Source organism: Artemia sp. Qi Xiang Cuo, chromosome 20, assembly GCF_049724085.1.
Source record: "Artemia sp. Qi Xiang Cuo chromosome 20, ASM4972408v1, whole genome shotgun sequence".
NCBI lineage: Eukaryota > Metazoa > Arthropoda > Branchiopoda > Anostraca > Artemiidae > Artemia > Artemia sp. Qi Xiang Cuo.
In genome coordinates this window covers 36,749,691-36,766,717 of record NC_142813.1, presented here as the reverse complement: position 1 = coordinate 36,766,717, position 17,027 = coordinate 36,749,691, and the positions used below count along the sequence as shown (strand labels likewise).

General features: G+C 34.1%; 2 protein-coding genes across 3 annotated transcripts in view; both read right to left on the bottom strand.

The window, feature by feature from the left end:
• LOC148940154 (poly(A) RNA polymerase GLD2-B-like) overlaps positions 1–17,027 on the bottom strand; it is a 610,602-nt gene that overhangs the window by 128,096 nt on the left and 465,479 nt on the right. The window lies entirely within an intron of this gene.
• The window catches only part of LOC148940161 (transient receptor potential cation channel trpm-like), a 47,947-nt gene that overhangs the window by 25,984 nt on the left and 4,936 nt on the right, over positions 1–17,027 (bottom strand). The window contains exons 2-3 of the mRNA XM_089106408.1: positions 11,208–11,310; positions 2,490–2,734 (exon numbers count right to left, since the gene is read on the bottom strand). Coding sequence (XP_088962534.1) covers positions 2,490–2,734; positions 11,208–11,310 — 348 coding nt within the window. The remainder of the gene's footprint in view (positions 1–2,489; positions 2,735–11,207; positions 11,311–17,027) is intronic.

Sequence of the window (17,027 nt, the reverse complement as noted above, 5' to 3'; positions counted from 1 at the left end):
CGTGGTAATAAACTGTAAGTAAGGAGCAAATCGGCCCAATAGTAACAGGAACTCTAAAAAAATGAATTTCGCTAACAATTAATACGTCTAAATAATTGGCTTTTTATGCAGAATCCAAATAAATAAAGTTTATTAAGTTTAATGTTACCCATCAAAAGTTAGGAGCCTTAGAAAATATGCCTGATCGTCAACAAGTGGGGGAAACATCCCAAAAAGTAAACGATCTTAATGAAAATCCCATCACTAGATTCAGCGTATCAGAAGAGCTCAAATGTAGATGTTGCTAACTCCTATCTTCAGATATGTGGGATTTTGCATTATTTTTTTTTTTTTTTTTTTTGCTAGAAAAAAGAACCCGGAAGCGTTTTTTTTTACCCAAGGGTAATCGTGTCAAACCAGTGGTCCTAGAAGATCAGGAGAGGGCTCATTCACCCGGAGCTTAAAATTTCTAGTTCCCCTTTTCAGAGCTCAAAAAGATTGTGCGAGGAAAAGTGGCGGTTTCTGCCATTTTGTGGCACCAAACTATGATTTTGTCCCAAAGAGGGCCAAGTTGCCATGGATTGATAATTTTGAGATAGTCAATCGAGTTATAAGCATCAAAAAAGCATTTATTGAGCTTCCTAGTAGCAGAAGAAGTAATACCGTATGGTGACGCAATCGTTTCTGAAAAGTCACGTATACAAGATAAATAATCAATAGCCTATAGACATTTATCTTAATGCTCGATTTAATTAAGTTGATTTTTTTCATTTTAAATGTAGGGAGAATTTTCCACGCAGGAATTGTCCATGAGAAAGTTCCCAGGGGAAGGGGATTTCCAGAGTTTTCCCGGAATTTGTATATTTCCCGGACAATTCCAGGGAGGATTTGTCCGGGCGAAATTCCGAAGGGGGATTTTTGCCAAGGAGGTGGGCAATTTCCTGCAGAGAGAATTTTACACGGGACGGAGTTTTCCGGAATTCACATACAGAATTATTTTTATTTGTCTTACTTTCTCTTTGGCTGCTCAATTATATACATAGAAGAATTGTCCAGGGGAGTTGTCTGGATGAATTTTTTTGGGGGGAATTTTCAACGGAGAGGGGACTTTCGGTGGAGAGGAATTTCCCGTGCGTGAGGGTGATTTTAAAAACAAGATTTTCCAAATGAAAGTAAGGAGCAACATTAAAACTTAAAACAAACAGAAATTATTTCGTATTTGAGGGGGGCTGCCCCCTCCTAAACTCCTCGCTCATTAGGCAAAAGTTCTTTAGGGCTCTAAAGAAGCTTCAACAGCCCTTGCGGTTGAGCACTCGCTCTTAAAGAATTGAGACAAAAGTAAAACTTTAGCGTTCAGAGCGAGCGGTTGCTCTTAAAGAATTGAGACAAAAGTAAAACTTTAGCGTTCAGAGCGAGCGGTTGAGGAGGGGGTACCCCCCCTCAAATACGAAATAATTTCTGTTCATTTTAAGTTTTAATGTTGCTCCTTACTTTCATTTGAAAAAAGTTTTTTTTCAGTTTAATTAGTAGACTGAATAACTTTTTTTGTTATGAGTATGTCATTTAACGACATTCTTATGTCATCAGCATCATAAGTAATGAAACGACTTTTTATGTCATTAGTGCGCCACGCTGTCACTGTCAGACTTTAAAAAGAAACTTCTCCCATGTTAGTTTATTGGGACTTTTTAGTGCATTGAGAAATTAAAGTATTTTTTTTACTTCTTTTTTTCATGTTTTTATATTATTCTTTTTAGTCTAAAATAAATTTCATAGTCAATTTTCACCCTTCCTACTAACAATTCTCAGTGTCATTTCCTGTCAGCGGATATTTGATCTTTGAAGATTCTACATTGGAACTGAAAGCACAAAGTTAAATTAAAGCGTTTGAAAATGGAAAGCACCTTACACCTCATGGAAATCCTGGTCATTCAATGATTTGCAATGTCACTCCTCCAAGAATATCCCCTCCTCACCTCACGCCCCCATAAAGGCTAGAATGTCTTTGGTTTTATTGAAAACAGCATACTTTTTATCAATGTTTTTTTTTTATCACATTATTTTAGAAAATGAAATAGCCTACTAATCAAGTCTCCAGGAAGCGACACTCACAAAACAACATATAATTCCTTAAACAAATAAATTTGTGACAACAAATTTAATTTTACTATTTTAAAAGGATTCATATTTCGTCACTAATTTTTCCCTTTAATTATATTTCATTCAAAGTATAGAGCATAATAGCTTAATAAAACTTCTTAAACATCAACTGGCAATTTTTGAAGCATTTTGTTTGGTTTTCAATGCGTCTGTAACTGCCAGTTTCCAGATATATGACCTTTGACCCGTTATACATCCACACTCCAAAACTATTATACCATAATGCAAAAATACCCTCCCAAATATAAACAATAAACGAAGAGGATTTTAAACAGCTCCCAAAAATAGTAATATTAATGTTACTAATATTAATAATGAAAAATATTATAAATAAAAAAACTTTCTATTACCGATTTGGATCTTTTGCAGAAGGAATAAATAGCTGGCATTCTCTTCTGAAAAATACGGCTTCTAACGACTTGAGGCTGACGTCAACCGGAAAAATATATATCAATAAATTAATAATTATGGATATACCTAAGAGCTCGGTCAAGAGGGGGAGGTGGAGGTCATATGCTATTCTAGCCACCAGCACGACTTTGTATACAACAAATTGCTGACCGATTGATTTGGGATTTGGAAAAATTTCTACAGACTATACGGTATAATTATTTAAAATATTATGTTATAATATTCTACTGTCTTGGTTGGGGCGAATTTCCGCTCTTTTGAGATCTTTACACCAATAGGCAAAAAATCTCATTTAAAACAGTCACACTTATTCCAATAACATATAAAAACAATCACACTCTGTTAGAGACAAACATTTTGTTGTAACAAGCGATTCGTAAGGTGCAACTTATACTATTAGTAGCCAAGTATTATAAAAAAATTAAATAGCAACATCTACATAAAAAGAATTTGCTTTTGTGTTAATCCTTAAAATCCAAAAAGTGTTAAGTTTGAACATACCATCAATAAGTTATTAGTAAAAGGACATTCAAATAATGTTAGAATAAGGAGGAAGACAGCCCCAAAATAGGGTTCGGCAATTTCGAAGAAATACTACCGAAATCAGCATATTTGAGAACCTTATACTGGAGATTTCACAGAAAAAAAGGGGTTACTTTTTTGCATTGAACCTGATTCTTGCATTGAACCTGTGATCATAAAATATCAGGGGACGATATTATTTTAAAGTTCTAGTGCTATATTAACGATTGATGGCATCGCAACAAAGTTCCAGTCTTGACCAATTTATCCTGAAAAAAAAAACAATCTTGACCCAAAATTGGCGAAACTACTTTTGAGAGAAACTCCTAAAACAATTAATCGGTCATGAACTATCATAAGGATTCTTAATTAGCCTTCCAGATAGAAGCGATACTGGCATGCAGTGACTTTTTTCCCCTAAACATGAACGAAGTCTACAAAAATAAACTGTTATTACAAATCGCTTATGCAGGAGGCTGTGTATTTTCAGCAACACGCTGCCAAAATTGGACGGACTGAACGTAGAAGGAACTGCACTGGGGCAACATTGACATCCTTCACATTATGCTCCTGAGAGTATTAGGTCTTGCCTAATACCTACCCGCAAATAAGGACCTACAAATACTAATTCAGTTACCGCCCAGCAACTGGCTGTCGTGCCCGTGGGGTGGGGTATTTTACAGGATGCGCTGCCAAGATTGGATGACTGACAGTAGACAGCATTATACTAAATGACAAAGGAATTCCTGATACTAATAAGCATTGGCTGGAAAATCGAAAGGGAGACTGAGGTACCGTCCAGTAGGCTCCATTGAAGCTCTCCCCAATATTAACCCCTGGTAAGTATCATATTGACTCTCTACTATAGACAAGATGCTATAAACTGGATGGTATGTAGGAAAATATTCATGGAAAAAAGAAAATTGTAAGTCAATGAAAGATTTTGATATCATAGACACTCCATCAAACAGTTCGTGGTAACGAACTGTAAGTAAGGAGCGACCCGGCTCAATGGTAACCGAAACTCTAGAAAACGGGTTTTTGATACCAATAGATATATCAAAAGAATCAGATTTCAATGCTGATTTCAAATATATAACTTTCATCAAGTTTAGTGGTACCCATCCAAAGTTACGCGCCTGAGAAAATTTGGCTGATTTTCAAAAAAAAGGGGAAGGACCCCCTAAAAGCTATAGAACCTTAATGAAAATCACACCATCATATTCAGCGTATCAGAGAACCCTACTGTAGAGGTTTCAAGCTCCTATCTACAAATATGTGGAATTTTGCATTTTTTGCCAGAAGAAAGATCACGGATGCGTGTTTATTTGTTTGTTTGTTTGTTTGTTTGTTGGTTTGTTTGTTTTTTTTTCCCATGGGGGATCGTATCGACCTAGTGGTCCTAGAATATCGTGGGAGGGCTCATTGGAACGGAAATTAAAAGTTCTAGTGCCCTTTTTAAGTGACCAAAAAAAATGGAGGGCAACTAGGCCCCCTCCCACGCTTATTTTTTTACCAAAGTCACCCGATCAAAATTTTGAGATAGCCATTTTGTTCAGCATGGTCGAAAATATGATAAATATGTCTTTTGGGATGACTTAATCCCCCGAAGTACCCAGAGGGAGGGCTAAAAGATATGAACTTTACCCAATGTTAACATATAGTATTGGTTATTCGGAAGTATACAGAAGTTTTCAGGAGGTTTTTTTCTGCTAGAGGGAGGGAAGGGTGGGTCAGGGGTTATGTTTGTGGATCTGTTCATGAAGGAATTTTTCTTGGGGGAAGGGAAATCGCCATGAAGGGGGCGCCGGACTTGCCAGCATTATTTATTGGTTATTGGGAAGTATACAACCATTTTCAGGAAGGATTTTTTCTGGAGGGGGGGGGCTAGAGGAGGGAGTGAATCTGGAGAATAGTTCCGTGCAGGATGTTCCTTTGGGGTAAGGGACATTTCTATGAAGGGGGTGCCGGATTTCCAAGCATTATTTAAAAAAACGATCAGAAATTAAATAAAAAAAAAAACCAAGTTTTTTCAACTGAAATGTAAGAAGGAATATTAGAACTTAAAACGAACAGAAATTATAACGTATATGAGGGGGTTCTCCCCCAAGTCAATAACTCGCTCTTTACGCTACAGTTTTTTTTTAGTGCTTTCAAAAGATCGCTATATTCTAATTAACCGTCCTTTGTGTTTCAGGGGTTTTTTAATCAATTTTTTTTTTAACTTTTAACGTACTGTGAGTGGTATTTACTAAGGGGAGAACCCCCTCATATACGTAATAACATATAAGTAATAAAAAAAAACAATAAAAAAACAAGCGATACGGCTCAATAGTAGTCGAAACTTTTAAAAACGGAATTTTGATGTCAATAAATGTATCAAAAGAATGTGTTTATAATGCTGATTCTAAATATATAAATTTTATTAAGTTTAGTATTACTCATCAAAGGCTACAAGCCTGAGGAAATTTACTCGATTTTTTAAAGAGGGGGAAACATCCCCTACAAGTGAAAGAATTTTAATGAAAATCACAACGTCAGATTCAGCGTATCAGAAAACCCTATTACATAGGTTTCAAGCTCATATCTGCAAAAATCTGCAACTTTGAATTTTTGCCAGAAGAAAAATATACGAATATAGAAGTTAGTTACGTAAGTTAATTTGTAAAGACATTCATTTAGCAAAAGAAAAGTAAAATTTTTATGCAAATAAAAGCTGCATTAACTAAAAAACGATCAGAAATTAAATAAAAAAACAAGTTTTTTAAACTGAAAGTAAGGTGCGACATTGAAACTTAAAACGAACAGAAATTATTCCGTATATGAAAGGGGCTGTCCCCTCCTCAACGCCTCGCTCTTTATTCCGTATATGAAATGGGCTGTCCCCTCCTCAACGCCTAGCTCTTTACGCTAAAGTTTTTTATTGTTTTAAAAAATAAAGTTGTGAGACAGAGTCAAACTTTAGCGTAAAGAGCGAGGCGTTGAGGAGGGGACAGCCCATTTCATATACGGAATAAAGAGCGAGGCGTTGAGGAGGGGACAGCCCCTTTCATATACGGAATAATTTCTGTTCGTTTTAAGTTTCAATGTCGCACCTTACTTTCAGTTTAAAAAACTTGTTTTTTTATTTAATCCCCAGAAGACATGACACTGAACCATTAATTGCTGCTTAGCATCTAAGTCAATGGTTACTGAATGTACATCTTCACAAACCCCCTCCCCCCTGGTGATGGGACTGTAGAGACCCACAAGGAGCCGAAAAGGCTTTCAAAATCATACCGGGGCAGCAATGCCCCAGGACATAAGAAGCACCAACCATGGCAAAAGAAGACTCCTTGCGAAGCAGTCCAGTGTGGAAGAAAAAAGTTCTCTTTCTAGTACCAGTTCTGTGGATTAAGCACTGCTTGCTGCTGACGGGTGACAAGTGGTGGATGGAACTCTCCTCTGTTTAGAGAGATTAATTAAAAAAAAACTTTCCGAAAAATAAGTTTTTAAAAGAAAAGTAAAGGCTATTTTAAAATAGCTCAGCAGATACAAATACCTTTTAAAATTCAAACTCAAAACGACCAGAAATTACTGCTAAACAATAAATGAAACCCAAAACGAACAGAAATTAAATAAACAATCACAGCAAAAACATACAGCAAGTAATAATATAAATGAATAAATAGATCTTAAAGCGACAAATGCTTAGATTGAATTTTAATATCAAGCTTAAAACAAAAAAAAAATATTTTCCTATTGAAGTACAAATGAAACTTAAAACGAACAGAAATTAAATAAACAATCAATGCAAACAAACATGCAACAAACTGAAAACCAATTTTGTGACAAATATTTTCTTTTGTACTTAATATTGAAAATAAACCTTAAAATTATAGTAACATTTTGAACTGATAAGCTTTCAGCAATTAATATCATTTTACATCAAATATTAAGTTTAATTTACTAGCTCTTTTTAAAGTTGTTAAAGACGAATATAGTTTCTCTACAAACAAATGTTTGGATATTGCCTCCTTTCCTAACTGTAAATAAAAACCAAAAGCCTACTGCGTCATTGGCGCTTAACTAAAAACGGATTATATTACAAATATTTTCTTTTCCAGTTCTTACAGTATTGAAAATAAAAATATAATTACAGCGAAATAATTTCTTGGACTGATGGATCTTTAAATAATTAATATTATTATACATCAAATATTCAATTTGATGTTGTTTATACTTTCCAAGACTGTTAAAGACGCATATAGTTTTCAGTAAAGCGCCAATGACGCAGTTGGTTTTAGACTTTTACAGTGAGAGAAGGTCATACCCGAACTCTTGTTTGTGGTGATTTTTGTTCGTTTCAAGCTTGATGTGCATATTCAATTTAAGTTTCACTCGTTTTAAGATTCAGTTACTAATTTACAGTAATATCTATTGTATGTTTGTTTGCATTGATTGTTTATTTAATTTCTGTTTGTTTAAGTTTCATTTATGCTTCAATGGGAATTTTTTTTTTTCGTTTTAAGCTTGATATCCATATTCAATCTAAGCATTACTCGCTTTAAGATCTATTTATTTATTTATATTATTACTTGTTGTATGTTTTGCTATGATTGTTTATTAATTTTCTGTTCGTTTTGAGTTTCATTTATTCTTTAATTGTTTCTTTTCTGGTCGTTTTGAGTTTGAATTTTAAAAGGTATTTGTATCTGCTGAGCTTAAGTTTAAAATGGCTTTTACTTTTCTTTGAAAACCATATTTTTCGGAAAGTTTTTTTTAATTAATTTTTTTTCGTTTTTGATTGCAAAAAATTTTAAGTTTTTAAAAATTTATCATTTCAAAATCAAACTTAAAAAAAAAATTCAAATATCCATCAAAGTAACAAAACTGATATCAAAACTGGTAACAAAACTGATTTTTCACTTAAAGTGAAAAAATTGGTTTGTGTCAACCTCGGAGTTTTTATTATCTGATGTTTGAACCATTTTTAACAAAATTGCTATCTCAAAATTTTTATCGGATGGGTTTGGGGAAAAAGGGGGTGGGGAGACTAGATTAAGCTTCGGTATCTTTTTGAATCTTTAAAAGTGAACTAGAACTTTCTATTTTCAATCAAATGGGCCTTCTCTGAAGTCTATACGATTATCACTTCTATAAGAACCATATATATCCCCAGAGTATAACTTACAACGCCTATCCCTGGGCCCTGGGGGGTTGTGTCGACCCTGGAGTTTTAGTATCTGATGGTTGAACAATTTTTAACAAAATGGTCACCTGAAATTTTTATCCGATGGGTTTATCCATCCGATACACCCAAAGCCGTGGAGGGCGGGAGGGGCTAGTTGCCCATTGATCTTTTTTCACTCTGAAAAAATGAACTACAACTTTTAATTTCCATTCAGAAACACTCATAGAGATATCAGAAACACTCAAGTAATAAACTACGAATAACAGGATTTTTTTAAATTAATATCAAGTTGGAAAACGGGTTTAGGATGGACGTTAAGAAAGTAACTTGCTCTGAAATGGTCTTTGAAAAGTATTTCTTGGTGTTGAGGTATCCAAAAAGCTGTAAAGTATAGTTGTGGGTGAAAAAGATAAGTACTTCAAGTTGGAAAATGGGTTTAGGAGGAACATTAAGAAAGTAACTTGCTCTGAAATGGTCATTGAAAAGTATTTCTTGGTGTTGGGTATCCAAATAGCTGTAAAGTATAGCTGTGGATGAAAAAGATAAGTACTTCAACTTGTAAAATGGGTTTAGGATGGACATTAAGAAAATAACTTGCTCTGAAAAGATATAATAAAGCATTAAAAAATTATTAAAAATTGGAGCGGGGACTGTTTGGGGGGCGGGGGTCCCTGGGGGGGCGGGGTGGTCCTTTGGGGCGCCGGGGGCCCCTTTGGTGGGCCCGGGGGACCCTTTGGGAGCCTGGGGAGGAGAGCTATGATGATTATGAGGATGAGGATTATTACTCTGAGGTAGTGGCAATGCCTTATGTGAGATTCAAGGATTAAATTTAATGCACGCATTAAACTAGGTAGTGTCGATAACCTGCCATAGAGTACCAGTGAGAAAGCCGTGTCGTGTCTATGAACAAGCACAGAGTACGATTATGTAATCAATTTCTCAGATATCTAACTGTCCTAGTCGATTACGTCATTCAATGCCCATAAATGAATCCTGTCACTAGCTCCTGATAGGGTTCTAAGAACAAGCACAGAGTACGATTATGTAATCAATTTCTCAGATATTCAACTGTCCTAGTCGATTACGTCATTCAATGCCCATAAATGGATTCCCGTCACTAGCTCCTGATAGGGTTCTACCAATTACGTAATCAATTTCTCGGGGATTCTCTCCCTTCGATTACGCTATCAATATATCTCTTCCCACCTTCCCCTTAGAAACAACAAATTAATTCCCCTGTCTTGAATCAATAATTCCCCTTAGAAACAACAAATTAATTCCCCTTTCGTGAATCAATAAGTCCCCTTAAAAGCAACAAATTCATTCCCCTTTCGCGAGTCAATAATTTCCCTTAGAAACAACAAATTAATTCCCCTTTCTGGACAATCAATCAACCTTAACATCACCTGTCACGTGTGATCTAACTGTTTCCTATTTCTGGACACCTTGACATTCGCTCCGAGCATGCACTTGCCCAAAACAACAACAACAACAGCAAATAAATCGACCTTTGGAAATTTAGGTCATTGACCCCATTAACCACGTGTTCTCCCTAGGGACTCTATGCCCTTATTTGGTGTACTGACAGAGTTAGACTAAATTGTAAATGGTAGCAGGAGTGAGTGTCACGAGTCGGACCCTCCTTTCTACTCACTTCTGACTATAGTGATAGTTTTCTTCTAAAGTGAATTGAGCTTTATCTTATTTCTCAGTCCACAACTATGTTCCAATCTAAAACTGCTATGCTGAAGAAATTTTGCCAACGAAAACAGAAGCATTGTCCTTACTTTCGGTGTGTCTACAGAGCGCCCTCAAAGTATACCAAAATTCGTTGGCTGGGAAAAAAACTCAAGAGGAAAGTATTGGAAAAATTTTACAAATCTTAGCACTACAATAGATCCTATCAGGTTAAACAACGATTTTGGCGTATTTCTCTTTTACTTTTTTCTCATATCTTCACGTGTTTTAGATAATATAAGCAAATAAATAATAAATATTAGTAAAGATTAGTAAATTAATATTATGAGTAAATATGTATTATATATTTCATTTTATTAGTGTTTTATGTTACTTCCAAAATGGGCAAAAACTATGTTTCCTTGATCTGTGGATTTCAGCTTTGCTGAAAAGGTCAAAATTAGCTTGGTGTAATTTATTAAATTTACAACAGGGTTGCAATCCAATTAAAATAAGAAACGCTATTCAACCGTCAGAATGTTACTACAAGACAAAATAAGATAATTTTATGTAATGCTAGGTATTTTATCTGTTGTTCATGTTTATTACTTAAATTTATTGATTATTGATATATAACTCCCCCCCCTAGATATGTCTAAAGAACCTGCTGGAAAAAAATCTTAAATTTATTAAACACATATCCAGGGGTGCCACCGCATTGAAATAAAATACACTATTTGATGGGATAAATGGTGCTACAAGACAACACAACGTTAAATCTGATTTAGTATTAGACACCTAACCTGTTGTTCAACACGGTTTATTAAATAACATGTTAAATATTTTTGTAGCATCTGATATAATTAATATATACTAGTCAATTTTAAAGGAAGGAAATCTAGAACCATGCTGCTGTTGGACTACTGTTAAAATTTTGAAGTAACTTACTACATCCAGATATTCCCCTTTCCAAAAACATAAACGTTTTTCAAATAAGTCCCAGCACTCAATTTACACATACTTTACTGGACTCTTCACACTGCCTGTTAGCATGGAGGACAGCCTGGCTTTAGAAAGAATCACCCAAATCTACCTTAACATACACTGGCTGGATGGACCTCAAGAGGTCACTGAAAATTTATCTCTTGAAACTTCCCGTTAATTAAAGCTCAATAATAGAAATAGAGACTATGTATAGGGAGAAATAGAGCACAGGAATATGGAAAATAAAATAAATTAGTATAATATTAATTTTTAAAAAATCCTGTTATTCGTAGTTTATTACTTGAGTGTTTCTGATATCTCTGTCGTTGAACGTATCAATAATTTGCTGTCCATAATTCTTGAAATATAAAAGCAAGGTTGCCACTCCAATAAAATTAATCGCACTATTTGACAAACAAAAAAAGTACTAAAGGACGAAATAAATGATATATGATTTTGCTTTAGGTAAATATTTTGTTGCCTATTATTTAGTGTCATAGTTTAATTAAATTAATTCTCTTGATATTCACATGAGGGTAGCTTGTTCCTTCTCTTTTTTCAGTTTGTTTATTTGGAGATGCTCTCTTAAAATTAATTGATAATTACTTTTTAATTAGTAATTAATAACTACGAATCACTAAAATCGTATATTAATTATATATATTTACCTAAAATTAGGGTTCCAAGTGTATTAAAATGAAACACTATATAACGGACAAATAAAAAATCTAAAAGGCCATTAAACGGGATATTGGATGTAATGCTGGATACCTAACCTGCTACCTAAGACGGTATATTAATTAATAATTACTGTTGTTAGTTTGCTAAATATTAACAATTTGAGCTAATTGGTTAATTGATTAACAACTAATTAATTAACTATGATTAACTATGAAAACCTGTAATTGAATAAATAATTAAATAATGGAAACCTATAATCTAAGTCGAAAGGGGGGTGCTACTCCCGTACGAACCACGTGGTTTATGGTCCTAATATGGGCATAGAGTCCCTAGGGGAGATGGATTTATGAGAAATTGATTGCGTAATCAAAGTGTGTCAATGGCCTAAATTTCCAAGGTCGATATTGTTTTTGTTGTAAGTGCACGCTCTCAGCGAATGTCAAGGTCGATGTTATTGTTGTTGTAAGTGCACGCTCTCAGCGAATGTTATGTCGTCCAGGAATTTGGAACACCTGTGCTGTCGACCTCAATTCCCCTATCGTGAATCAATAATTCCCCTTAGAAACAACAAATTAATTCCCCTTTCTTGACAGATCAATCAACCAATGACATCATCTGTCAGACTTTAAAAATTTTCGCATAGAAACGATTCTCCAGGAATAGATCCAAGTCATTAATGTCTTTGCCTCGGAAACAACTCTTTTGGTCAAACTCCAAAGGATATTAATAACCAAACGCCTTGGAAACAATTCTCCATGAAACATCTTAGCGATGAAATGTTTTAGCGCGGGAATCAGCTTTCATATTAATTTGAAATGCATTAGCGCAGAGTTGTCAAAAACAAAAGGAACACGCTGAATTACGTTTAGGGATTATTTGGGCGAAACTGTTTTAGACAGGTTATGGAATTATTTCGGCGAAACAGTTGAAGACATTTTAAAAGATGATTTTTGAAGAGATTTTGGAAGAGGATTTGAGGGTGAAACTCTGTGGTCGTTATAATACACAAGTTTCATTTGAACAGTGTTGTGAGGTCCTCTACCACAACCCCAAAAGGTTCCGATCCCCCTACCCCAACCCCGAAGGAAGCCCCCGGTCCTCAAAGGTCCCCCGGGCTCCCAAAGGACTACCCGGCCCTCAAGGGTCCCCCAGACCCCCAACGGACCCCTCGGTCCCCAAAGGGCCCCTCCCCTCCCTCTTCCTCCCTATCCTCCCCCTCCTCACCGCCCCTCCCTCCTCCTCCCCCTCCCCTCCCCTCCCCTCCTCCCCTCCCCTCCTCCTCCCCTCCTCCTCCCCTCCTCCTCCTCCCCTCCTCCTCCCCCTCCTCCTCCCCTCCCCTCCCCCTTCCCTCCCCTATTTCTTATACTTTTTTTGTGCATTGAGACACAGAACGACCCCCTCCCCCCGGCCCCTCCCCCTCCAAAGGTCTGATTTTTCAAAGTTCATTTTGAATTTCCTTCGTTGAAATGCAAGAGTTGGAATGTTTCAGTAGTGTTTGGTTGTGGTTTACCTTGTCACAGTTACATCTTCTGGATTTTTCAATTTTCATTTGTATCTTTTTTCGTTTAATGGTAAGATATGGGCGATTTCACGTTCGATTGATTGTGGTGTAACTTGTAAAAGTTACATATTCTTGATTTTTCAAAGTTCATTTTGAATTTCCATCTTTGAAATGTACGAGTTTGAATGTTTAAATAGTGTTGGGTTGTGGTTTTCATTGTCTCAGTTTAATTCTATATATTTTTCAAAGTTCATTTTTATTTTAATTCGTTTAAATTCATGAGTTGGAATATTTCAGTAGTGTTTGATCATGGCTTAACTTGTCAGAGTTACATTTTCTTGATTTTTCAATGTTCATTTTGAATTTCTTTTGTTGAAATGCAAGAGTTGGAATATTTCAGTAGTGTATTGGTTGTGGTTTACCTTGTCACAGTTAAATTTTCTTGATTTTTATAAGTTCTTTTTGAATTTCTTTCTTTGAAATGCTAGAGTTGGAATATTTCAGTAGTGTTTGGTTGTGGTTTACCTTGTCACAGTTACATTTTCTTGATTTTTCAAAGTTCATTTTGAATTTCTTTCATTGAAATGTAAGAGTTGGAATATTTTAGTAGTGTATGGTTTACCTTGTCACTGTTACATTTTCTTGATTTTTCAAAGTTCATTTTGAACTTCTTTTGTTGAAAGGCAAGAGTTGGAATATTTCACTAGTGTGTTGCTGTAGTTTACCTTGTCACAGTTACATTTTCTTGATTGTTCAAAATTCATTTTGAATATCATTTGTTGAAATGCAAGATTTGGAATTTTTCAGTTGTGTTTGGTTGTGATTTACCTTGTCACAGCTACATTTTCATAATTTTTCAAAGTTCATTTTGAATTTATTTATTTGAAATGAAAGAGTTGTAACATTTAAGTTGTGTTTCGTTGTGGTTTACCTTGTCACAATTACATTTTCTTGATTTTTCAAAGTTCATTTTGAATTTCTTTCGTTGAAATACAAGAGTTGGAATATTTCAGTAGTGTTTGGTTGTGGTTTACCTTGTCACAGCTACATTTTTTTGATTTTTAAAAGTTCATTTTGAATTTCCTTCGTTGAAATGCAAGAGTTGGAATGTTTCAGAAGATTTTGGTTGTGGTTGACCTTGTCACTGTTAAATTTTCTTGATTTTTCAAAGTTCATTTTGAATTTCTTTCGTTGAAATGCAAGAGTTGGAATATTTCAGTAGTGTTTGGTTATGGTTTACCTTGTCACAGTTACATTTTCTTGATTTTTTTCAAAGTTCATTTTGAATTTCTTTCATTGAAATGTAAGAGTTGGAATATTTTAGTAGTGTTTGGTTTACCTTGTCACTGTTACATTTTATTGATTTTTCAAAGTTCATTTTGAATTTCTTTTGTTGAAAGGCAAGAGTTGGAATATTTCAGTAGTGTTTTGTTGTAGTTTACCTTGTCACTGTTACATTTTCTTGATTTTTCAAAGTTCATTTTGAATTTCTTTTGTTGAAATGCAAGAGTTGGAATATTTCAGTAGTGTTTGGTTGTGGTTTACCTTGTCACAGTTACATTTTCTTAATTTTTCAAAGTTCATTTTGAATTTCTTTCGTTGAAGTGAAATAGTTGGAATATTTCAGTAGTGTTTCGTTGTGTTTTACCTTGTCACAGTTACATTTTCTTGATTTTTCAAAGTTCATTTTGAATTTCATTCATTGAAATGCAAGAGTTGGAATATTTCAGTAGTGTTTGGTTGTGGTTTACCTTGTCACAGTTACATTCTCTTGATTTTTCAAAGTTCATTTTGAATTTCTTTCGTTGAAAGGCAAGAGTTGGAATATTTCAGTAGTGTGCTGTTATAGTTTACCTTGTCACAGCTACATTTTCTTAATTTTTCAAAGTTCATTTTGAATTTCTTTTGTTGAAATGCAAGAGTTGGAATATTTCAGTAGTGTTTGGTTGTGGTTTACTTTGTCACAGTTACATTTTCTTAATTTTTCAAAGTTCATCTTGAATTTCCTTTGTTGAAATGCAAGAGTGGGAATATTTCAGTAGTGTGTTGTTGTAGTATACCTTGTCACAGTTACATTTTCTTGATTTTTCAAAGTTCATTTTGAATTTTTTTCGTTGAAATGCAAGATTTGGAATATTTCAGTTGTGTTTGGTTGTTATTTACCTTGTCACAGCTTCATTTTCATAATTTTTCAAAGTCCATTTTGAATTTCTTTCGTTGAAATGCAAGAGTTGTAATACTTCAGTAATGTTTCGTTGTGGTTTACCTTGTCACATTTACATTTTCTGGATTTTTCAAAGTTCATTTGAATTTTTTCGTTGTGATGCGAGATATTAAATTTTTTAGTTATTTTTGTTAATGGTTTAAAATAACAGAGTTAAATTTTCAGGATTTTTCAAAGTTATGATAGAATTTAATTCATTGAAATTAAAGAGTTGGAATATTTAAGAAGTGTTTGATTGTGGTTTACCTTGTCACAGTTAAATTTTCTTGAATTTTCAAAGTTCATTTTGAATTTATTTCGTTGAAATGCAAGAGTTGGAATATTTCAGTTGTGTTTGGTTGTGGTTTACCTTGTCACAGTTACATTTTCTTGATTTTTTTCAAAGTTCATTTTGAATTTCTTTCATTGAAATGTAAGAGTTGGAATATTTTAGTAGTGTATGGTTTACCTTGTCACTGTTACATTTTCTTGATTTTTCAAAGTTCATTTTGAATTTCTTTTGTTGAAAGGCAAGAGTTGGAATATTTCAGTAGTGTGTTGTTGTAGTTTACCTTGTCACAGTTACATTTTCTTGACTTTTCAAAGTGCATTTTGAATTTCTTTTGTTGAAATGCAAGATTTGGAATGTTTCAGTAGTGTTTGGTTGTGGTTTACCTTGTCACAGATACATTTTCTTAATTTTTCAAAGTTCATTTTGAATTTCTTTAGTTGAAATGAAAGAGTTGGAATATTTCAGTAGTGTTTCGTTGTGGTTTACCTTGTCACAGTTACATTTTCTTGATTTTTCAAAGTTCATTTTGAATTTCTTTCATTGAAATGCAAGAGTTGGAATATTTCAGAAGTGTTTGGTTGTGGTTTACCTTCTCACAGTTACATTTTCTTGATTTTTCAAAGTTCATTTTGAATTTATTTCTTTGTAATTCAAGAGTTTGAATTTTTCATTATTGTGTTATTTTAGTTTAACTTGTCACTGTTACATTTTCTTGATTTTTCAAAGTTCATTTTGAATTTCTTTTGTTGAAATGCAAGAGTTTGAATATTTCAGTAGTGTTTGGTTGTGGTTTACCTTGTCAAAGTTACATTTTCTTGATTTTTCAAAGTTCAGTTTGAATGTAATTTTTAATTAGGTTATTTTGAATTGAATTTTGAATTAGGTTAAGTTAGGTTAGGTTTGGTTTCCCTACGAGCGCGCGCGGCCGTAGGCTAACCTAACCTAACCTAACTTAACCTAATCTAACTTGATCTAGCCTAACCTAACCTAACCTAACAAAAATCAAGAAATTTAACTGTGTCAATGCAAAGCGCAAACAAAACCTATTTCAATGACGGATAATCAAAATGAACAGTTAAAAATCTATTTAATGTTTATTTGCCTTGGGAAAAAAATATCAAACACTTGGGAGAGTGACCGAATATTGCATTTCAATGATAGCAACTTGAAAAGCACTTTGAAATAAATAGAAAATTCTGCATTTTCAATTCGTTACATAACCAAAAGCAACTGAGATATTACAACTCTTGCTCATAGGGATCAGATCTTAACAATTACCTATTGTAAATCAACAAATTTTCACTGAGCAAAGTTAACCAATAAGAAAACACAACATACATAGTCCAACTACTGCATTTCAAAGATAGAAATTCAAAATGAGCTTTGAAAAATCATGAAAATGTAACTGTGACAAGGTAAACCACAACCAAACACTTCTGAAATA